The sequence below is a fragment of the Otolemur garnettii genome, unplaced genomic scaffold (genome assembly GCF_000181295.1).
Source record: "Otolemur garnettii isolate 467f Iridium unplaced genomic scaffold, OtoGar3 scaffold00018, whole genome shotgun sequence".
NCBI classification, from domain to species: domain Eukaryota; kingdom Metazoa; phylum Chordata; class Mammalia; order Primates; family Galagidae; genus Otolemur; species Otolemur garnettii.
The window spans coordinates 10,990,673-11,000,251 of record NW_003852413.1 but is presented as its reverse complement, the minus strand read 5'-3'; the positions used below and the strand labels follow the sequence as shown (position 1 = coordinate 11,000,251).

Genomic DNA, 9,579 nt, shown 5'->3' with positions numbered 1-9,579 from the left:
GTTCCAGAAAAAATTGCATCCCTTTCTGGGTTATGAACTGTTAAATAGAGCTTATTACCAGGGGGAAAAAATGTGTTGCCTCTCCGAATTCATATGATTTGGAAAATTCTTAGCCATCTACGGATACACCAATTGAATCATAATAAAGGAGAGAAAATATATAAATGATTGATTTCCTTATTCCATTTAGGCTTAATATGTTTTAAGGGGCTAATTAGATCTCTGACTTTTTCTTCGAATAAATCCAGGAGGAAGCACATTTCAGAAGCTTACTGAAGTGGAGCGAGCTGTTCACCCATTCTCTTGGGCTCACATACAGTTAATCTGTCTATCTCCAGGTTTTTTTTTTTTTGCTCTGGGCTACAGCCTGGGTTCTTAGACAGACGCCCATTTCTTTTACAGAGTTCATTCAAGCAGTTTAAAAACAATGCATGACTTAATAAAATGTAAGTAGACCTCCTTTGAGGGAGGCATTCATTAATCCCACAAACATGGCAAGAAGGGTTAATAAAAAAGCTTGGTGTATTGTATAATCTCCGCAAATGAAAAGGGACAGCAACAGCATTTGGCCAGCAGAACAGTCACGCCGCGTGCATGACCTATTCCACGCCCTTTTAATTTAAATGTCTTGCTCAGTGCTAAGAATGGAGGCAGGCTTAGTAACCCAGAACTAAGTACGTATCTGAAAAATCTAAGCAGACTTATTTCACCAGCACCTCCTAGGGGCCACGTGAGGATATGAAGAAAGGGGGTGGGTACCGGCGCAGATCTTTCCTCGAATTGTCAGCGTCTCCTCGGCTATACATTAAAAATCCACCCGGCTCTGCCGTTCAGAACGTGATCTAGTTTGTGGAAGTAGTCTGGCGACTCGAGGAGGCCTTTAGAGGTTTTAAACAAACTGTACTGAAGACGCTTGAGGAAACAAACTTAAAAGAAAAAAACAACTCAGTGGCAGGAAAACACTCCTAAATATATCCTGTCCTTTAGGAGCAAACCTTCGTTATGACACCAAAATACTCAGAGATAATATGCACTTACTCTTAGATTTACACACACACACACACACACACACACACACGGATTAATTGGTAAAAGTTCCAGGGTGCAGACCCCGGCACCACCGAGGCTGATTTTTAAGGGTCTGCGTGCTCTTGCCTGGTTCTTGGGAGTGAGGGCTGGGAGGCGCTCATGAGAGGGCAGATCTGAGTGTCTGTAGGAGTTGCTGTTCCAGAAAATTCATTACTCTCCTAATTGTTCTGATTTTAGATCAGCAGAGCGTGCCAGGCGGTGGTGGAGAAAGAGATTGAGGGCGGATGAGGAGAGAGGGAAGGAGTCGTTCACCCTTCAGAGAAATCTAGGCGCTTTGTAAGTAATTCACGAGCAGTCGGGAGAAGGAATAACCAAGCAGTTAGGTAGTGGTCACACTCGCGAGCGTCTGAGTCCTGCGGGGTTGTGCGCGCGCGTCCGGGTCCCTTTCCCCCATTTAATAAGCGGCTCCTCCGCGCGCAGCAGGTTGCGCGGTGGGGGTGGGGGTGTTCCAGGGGCCTGAGAGGGAGGGGGCCAGGGCAGTGGGAGACGCGCCCGGACTGCTGTGCGGTCCTCCCGGCAGCAAACGCCCGGCCCCGCCACTGGCACGTCGCAGGCCCTTCGAGGGGCACGCACAGCACAGCAGCCACCAAGAAGAGAAACCGGGAAGTGTGGGGCTCGGAGAGGGGTAAGGAAGCTTTGCCCAAGGCCAAGTTGCAATTAGGCAGCCGTAAAAGCCGGGCCGTGGAGCTTCCCACCTGCTGCTGTCCCAGCTGGGCCGCCACTTCCTCCTCCGCAGCCCGGGCCGACTCCCCGAGCAGGCTCCGGAGGGCGGAGGGGTAGGAAGCGGCAGCAGGTTCCCCTCGCTGGCTGCGCCGCGGGCCGCGGGTGTAGCATCCTCCCCTCCCCGCCCCGGCTCCCGGGGGCCGGGCGCACGGACAGGCGCGCTGCGATTGGCGGGCGGCGACCGGGGGCGGAGCCAGGAAGGCCGGTATCGCATGTGAACCGCCTCAAAAGAGCCCAGGCTATTGCAGAGCGCACTGGAACCCTGGCCAGCGCGCAGCCTTCCCGGCGCCGGCAAGCTGGGTCTTGGGAATTCTGGCTTGCTTTGGCTCACTCGCTTTTACAAACTACTGGATCTTATATGCCTCTGTACTCCCCACTTCCACTCCATGTCCCCATGCTCCAGCGCCAGCAACAGGTAAGGGCTGCTGTGTTTTCTTCCTTTCTTCTCTCTCGCTGCCTGTGTGTCCTGGGGAGTGGACGGGGGCCGCCGTCCCTTACCCGACCCTGCCGTGCTGCTCGCTGCTCCAGAGGCGGCCAGCTGTCACACTGCTGTAGCGCTCACTCATGCTCCGGAGTCCCAGATCGTGCCTATATAGTTTGTGTGCGCACCAGAACATCCCCAGAGCTAAAAATACTGAGACATGCTTGGAACAGTTGAGCAATAGAAACAGATTTCTCTGCAGCATCTGTTTGTGCTCATAACTTCCAGTGCACCAGCTGTAGCGAGATACTGGGTTTGGAGGCAATGGCGAGAGAGTCTGCGTTTCATTCTCACTCCTAGGGCGAAAAAAGGTGGTTGGGGGTCCGGGCGAAAGTCTTGAGCCCTGGTCTCAACCCTTGGCAACCTCAGGATTTAGGACTCAACACTATTTTTGATGCTTGGCGTCTTCTTCTTCTTCTTTTTTTCCCCCCTTGGTCATTGCCTCAAGTGTAGCTTCCATAGAGTTGCACACAGACGGAGCTTCTCAAAGTTGCTTTCCTGGGGGAAGTCAGTGGGAGCTGGAGTTGGATTAGAGCCCACAGACTGCAAAACTTTGACATCCTATTATCACTCTCCCCTAAGCAATTTGATATTCTTAGTAAATAATGGTGGTAATACCTAGCTTACAAACAGCATGGTTTTAGGAAGCAGAAAGATCAAAACGAGGTCGTTCTGCGAAAAGATTGCATCATAGCCTGGATTCATCATGACAATTGAAAAAAAAAATAGAGATAGGAAATTGGGCAGTTTAATGTCTCTATCTCATTAAGGAGGTTGATAGGGTGGTAACTAGGAAAAGGCTGTGATTCTGGGGATTTTCATGAACTGGGATTTACCTGTTAAGAAATAAGGTGCTACTTGAAAGCCTGCTTTGGATATGCAAAGACCACATATTGCTTTTTACAATTTGTTTTCTTTTCGCATTCATAATAGTCACATTTCCTTTCCTTAACCACTGTGGTAGGTCTGTTGTACATCACCTTTACACTCGTCAGCTTTTCCTGCTCGCTTCCAAATGTTTGATTTATATTTGCCTTTATCTGGAAAAATCCTGGTGCTCCAAAAGAGGAAGAGATGTCCCTGCAAGGATGGTGGGAGGGGTGACGGCTGGGGTCAAGGTCATTTTCCTTGGCTTTCTGCCTTTCCCCTCTCTTATGTTGGTGGTACTTTTTTGTGTTACTTGGTATCTATAAGGAATAATTGTTCTAAATGCCTGTGAATTTGGCTTTTCGGGTTATTTTGCTGTCTTTCTTTCTTTTTAAAAGAACAGAGTCTTTCTACATTCTTTGACTTGCCTGTTATAGAATCTTTGGTTCGCTGGACAGTCCTTGTAGGACTTTGGAGTAGACTGAAAGACTGACCACAATGTTACCTGAGCAGATCTTTTAACTGCTTTAAGTTTTTTTTTTTTTAAGTGTATGTTTTTGTTTGCCAAACATGTATATTTGTTAGCATATGCAAATGCCATTGTTGAAATAGTGCTCACATAAATGAGTACTCCCCTCCCCTCCCATTTCCCCTCCCCCTCCCTTCTGTTTACCAAGCCTCTAAGAGGTTGCTTTGCTAGCAGTTGCGCTCACATAGCAACATGTGCCCACAGCACACTCAGGCTGGTCTATATGGCGTCAGCTGGGGAATAGCTCCTCTAAACTCTCATTAGCAGACCTCTCGCTCAGCCCAGTCCATTTTCTTTCACTATCTTTATTTCCTACCCTACCCTTAGAAACCTTCATAGTCACTGCATACCAGGACCCAATCATGGGACTTATTGGTTCTCATTTATTCTTCATGATCATTTAATTTTTAGTTTTTTATGAACTGTCTTGGAATATTTCCCATATAGTGAAAGTAATATGGATCCCCCCATTTGTATCATGTGACCTCCTTGACCTTGAATTTATCAATAGCCCTCTCTCCTTGAACATCTACCTAAGACTGAAACACTGAACTATTTTTTTTCCATTGCTTATGCTTAATTTTGGCTCAGCCTATAAATAGTCTTAACATGAACAGCACCACATGTAGCCTCTCAATTTCCCAGAAATACTTTCTACATCATTGGTGATAGCCTGGGTAAAATGATTATCTGTGTGTATTAAATTTATATGCAAGACCCTGAATATTTGGCCACAAGGGGTAACTCATACATCGTTCATCAGGCCCAATACCAATTCTCTGGCGCTGGCTCCACCAAGAAGTAAAATCACTTAGCACTCTCCTTTACTCCTCACTGATTCTTTCCCAAAACATTATTTTTGAGTGTATGCTTGAAATAAAGTTACATAAAAGTCCTTTTTTATTTTTTAATGAAACCTTTTACCAGGTGGTCACAAATTGATTTCTAATGAGAGAGGAATGGGCACGGAAGTTTTCTGTTTGATACAAGTCACTCAGGCATGTGGGAAGGTTAACAGTAAAGGCAGTCTTTCCAGTGAAATATTAAGACAACTGTCCTATTAGGCTTTGACAGGCTCTTTGATTTGCTATGTAACCAGCTCCACAGAAGCCTGGATATACACAATGTGTATGCCCACATAGAAATTTGTTTGGGGGAATATCTATTTAAAGTGACAAAAGTTTCCATTTTGCCAAAAAAAAAAAAAAAAGAAAAGAAAAAAGAAAAGAAAACGTCTTTTTCTCTTTCCAGGAAGAAATGGTAAAATTTCTAAATGACGCTCCACATGTGTAACAAATTCTGTCATTAGCAATGGAAATAAGACTATAATAGTCACTCAATACAGGCTATTTTCAAGGTTCTAAATGTGGAAAGCTATTCGTAGGAAGCTAGTATTGTGTGATTTGTGGAATTCAAACCCATGTCCTGGGGTCAAGATTTTTGGAAAGTCATAATTCAGTCTTTAGATTTCATACAGTTGTTGTGTTTTAATGTGAAAGGAGTGCGGAAAAGAAGTCAGAAGAAATTCAACACTGTCTACTCATGGCCCCTAACGTTAAGTCAGAAGGAAGGATTGTTCTGAATCATGGAGAGGGAATTTCTTGGTGTCAGCTTATAACCCAAGGTTCTGAAGTCAATCAGAGCTCAAGGACACAAAACACTCTTAGAGGAGGCTCTTCTTCCCACCCCTCCCCACCCTTTTTTGAAAGTATACCTGTATTTGGTGTTGCTATCTCTGTATAGAAATGATTGTCAGTTTCACGGGAGCTAAGCTGAAATAGTAGTTTAAAAAATGCTTTCCATATCTAGAACCTGGAACCCCGAGGAATCGGATTCTTGTGTCTTCTGTCCAAGTGCAAACTTCACAGAGAAGCAGACGAAACATTGAAGCAGGCAGAAGGTTAGGAAGGCACAGTAACTTCTTTTTATAAAGTAATTCAAAGGCACTTTCAAATCGGGCATCATTTAGGTGTCAAAAGCTGCCAAAATGTAACACACATTGCAATTTTCATAGATGACTAATCTCAGGAAAAATGTGTTGGGGCACATTCTTGCATAATAACTTGGATAAAGACGAAGAAGTCAAAAGACTGTAACCAGGCATTTTCAAAGACAATGCACCTTGCCTCTTTTTAAGGAGATGCAGGGACACAAGATAAAAGGTTTGCTTTATTTGTTTGCAGCTGGCTTGGTTTTGTTAACTGCTTAATCTCACCGGCTTTAGCAGAAAGAAAAAGTGGAGTCTTCATCAGAAGGACCTCCACAAATTTCTGATCCTTGCCATGTGTGGGTCATTTCCTCCCTTTAAATACAGGAGATGCGTTTGGTTGTTGGAAAAGTTCAGAATCATTTTTGCTTTTTTAGTTCCAGGTAATATCAGTTTTGTTAATGTGAGTATGGTAAACACCTTAGACTTTCTCTTAGGCTTCTGTTAGTTGTCAAGGAAAAAAAAAAATACTTTCTCTGAGGAAATACGGAAAGTTAAATAGATAGTTTTCACGTAGGGTAGAATGAGCAATTAGAGGAAAACTGAAAACTATTTGTTCATATTAAGTAAAGGTGAGTGCCTTCTCCATAGGAACCTATGGCAAACAGCGGCCCTCAAAGTGAGAGTGAGTAGATTGGCATTTATGACCTGCCCCTTACAAAGTTGTCTCTGTTTGGGAGAACACAGCCTTGGACCCACATGAAATGAGTTCCTGCCTTATCTCAATCCACCAAAGACCTGTTCCTTTGACACAATGGTGCTTACTTCCTAGCCTATCATTACATCTGGCAGTCCCATCTCAAGAGGATTTCAGGACTCTTATTTCTAGGCAACAGAATTGCACTCTATTCCCCAGAGCAAGCCTGCTTGGTCTTCAAGTTGGAATCAGTGGCACTAGGAGAGATGCATCAGACGTTTCTACATAGTGACTGCATTAAACGGAGGAAGTGATGAAACAAGCCCAAACAGTATCCAGAAATTGGGGTCCATTTCAGATGATTATAAGGGCTGTCTACACAATTATGTCATTGAAACAAAATAGCCTGTGTCTTCTGCTTTCAGCCTTGTCATCAAGAGCTCTTAGAGTCTCTCCTAATGCAAGTGCAATGCAATTAATATCAATGCTGCGTTCACATGAAAAGTTCTCTCGACATGTCCTAGTTCTAAAAGCTTTGGCAACAAACCTTGGAATCAGAAAGCCTTTCTTCTTGTTAGTAATCTGGAACTTTAGCAAGTAGTGAAGAAGAGAAAGGAGAAATAGACCTGAAAAAAAAAAAAAAAAACAGAACATTCTAGTTCAGTGGTAAAAAATAAGGGGAAAGGGACCTGAAATTTTGGTTAAAAAACTGTCAGAGATTCATTTTATGTTTAATGACTTTATGCTTTTAGGTAAAATTAAAAATGATTTTTAGAATATAAAAAATTAAAAACCCTGTAATTCCATGTAAAGTATTTTCGACTATGTCTGATTATGTGTTTTTGTTGGGACATACTGTGCAGTCAAACTCTTTAAGAATGACTGCTTTTGACTTTTTTTTTTTTAGATTTTTTTATTAAATCATAGCTGTGTACATTAATGCAATCACAGGGTACAGTGTGGTATTTTCATATACTTTTTGAAATACTCTCATCAAACTGGTTAATGTAGCCTTCATGTCATTTTCTTAGTTATTGAGTTAGGACATTCATACTCTGCTTTTAGAAAGATTCACTGGTACCCTTGTAGGATAAACCATAGAAGTGACCAGCCAATCACCCTCCCTCCACCCATTCACCCCCCTAAGAATGACTGCTTTTGTAATGAATGATCTCTCTTTTCTTCCAGGACGTGTTCTCTGGATGTCAGCTGAGTTACTAAGGTAACTTTGCATGTCAGGATACAGACCTTGGTAGAACTCCAAGGCTCCTGGAGACACTCATCTCTCCTCACTTATTATTATTATTTTTTTTGCTTGTGTGTTCTCACTGAACATTCAAAACTGTTTCTCCAAAGGGTTTTGCAAAAACTGAGACTGTTTTCCAAAGCAGACGCACTGGAGTCCCCAGCAGAAGCGATGGGCAGTGTGCGAACCAACCGCTACAGCATCGTGTCTTCAGAAGAAGACGGCATGAAGCTGGCCACCATGGCGGTCGCCAACGGCTTTGGGAACGGGAAGAGTAAAGTGCACACGCGACAACAGTGTCGGAGCCGCTTCGTGAAGAAAGACGGCCACTGTAACGTCCAGTTCATCAACGTGGGCGAGAAGGGACAGCGGTACTTGGCGGACATCTTTACCACCTGCGTGGACATCCGCTGGCGGTGGATGCTGGTTATCTTCTGTCTGGCGTTTGTGCTTTCTTGGCTGTTTTTTGGCTGTGTGTTTTGGCTGATCGCGCTGCTCCATGGCGATCTGGACGCATCCAGAGAGAGCAAAGCATGCGTGTCCGAGGTGAACAGCTTCACGGCCGCCTTCTTGTTCTCCATCGAGACCCAGACGACCATCGGCTACGGGTTCAGGTGTGTCACGGACGAGTGCCCGGTGGCCGTGTTCATGGTGGTCTTCCAGTCCATCGTGGGCTGCATCATCGATGCCTTCATCATCGGCGCCGTCATGGCCAAGATGGCGAAGCCCAAGAAGAGGAACGAGACTCTGGTCTTCAGCCACAACGCGGTGATCGCCATGCGGGACGGCAAGCTGTGTCTGATGTGGCGAGTGGGCAACCTCCGCAAGAGCCACTTGGTGGAGGCGCACGTCCGCGCGCAGCTGCTCAAGTCCAGGATCACTTCCGAAGGGGAGTACATCCCCCTGGATCAGATAGACATCAACGTGGGGTTCGACAGCGGCATCGACCGCATATTTCTGGTGTCCCCGATCACCATCGTCCACGAAATAGACGAAGACAGCCCTCTGTACGATTTGAGTAAACAGGACATCGACAACGCAGACTTTGAAATCGTGGTGATCCTGGAAGGCATGGTGGAAGCCACGGCCATGACCACCCAGTGCCGTAGCTCCTACCTAGCGAATGAGATCCTCTGGGGCCACCGCTACGAGCCTGTCCTGTTTGAAGAGAAGCATTACTACAAAGTGGACTACTCGCGGTTCCACAAAACCTACGAGGTACCCAACACCCCCCTTTGTAGTGCCAGAGACTTAGCAGAAAAGAAATACATCCTCTCAAACGCTAACTCGTTTTGCTATGAAAATGAAGTCGCCCTCACAAGCAAAGAGGAAGACGAGAGTGAAAATGGAGTTCCAGACAGCACTAGTACGGACACGCCCCCTGACCTTGACCTTCACAACCAGGCCAGCGTCCCTCTAGAGCCCAGGCCTTTAAGGCGAGAGTCGGAGATATGACTGGACTGAGTCCTTCCCTGGAATATTCACTTTACAACACAGTCTGTTGGACAGAGGCCCAAAACAGTGATGCGGAAGACGGTACTGGTAAAGAGGTGGGTCGAGCAAGCGGCCACGAGGGACTGAGGCAGGCACAGTGGTTTCAAAGGAAGGCTGTAAGCGTCTTTGATGATTATCGTTAGCACTAAACATGCCTCTCCGAGACCCGATGGCACATATTATGTTGTAGAATAAGTTATGGATTTTTTTTTTAATGTTTTTGTTTTATGTTTTAACAAAACTTGAACTTGCAGGCAAGCCTTGGTTGGGTATTTGAATTATCCAGAATGCTTCTCTATAGGGAACAAGAATGTTTTTAATGGCATAACAAAGGCAAGACTCTGCCTTAATCTTTGAAAAGCTGCTAACTACATGAACACAAATTGTAATTTTGTTGCAGTGTAGTTTTTTTTTTTTTTAATTTTGTGTAATTTTTAAGTCAGTGTTGAACTTTGTTGAAAGTTCGCGATGTGCTTCAAAGTGGCAAGTATTTGGCTATTAACTGCCGAAAAGGCGAGCCTGATAT

The 9,579-nt window shown here is 44.9% G+C and overlaps 1 protein-coding gene across 1 annotated transcript; it reads left to right on the top strand.

Annotated features, from left to right (window-relative positions):
* Positions 1 to 2,048: 2,048 nt before the first annotated feature.
* Positions 2,049 to 9,350, top strand: KCNJ2 (potassium voltage-gated channel subfamily J member 2). The gene is made up of 2 exons (XM_012802998.2): positions 2,049 to 2,227; positions 7,502 to 9,350. The coding sequence occupies exon 2, from the start codon at positions 7,731 to 7,733 to the stop codon at positions 9,012 to 9,014; it is 1,284 nt and encodes a 427-aa protein (XP_012658452.1). The 5' UTR covers positions 2,049 to 2,227; positions 7,502 to 7,730; the 3' UTR covers positions 9,015 to 9,350.
* The last annotated feature ends 229 nt before the right edge of the window (positions 9,351 to 9,579 follow it).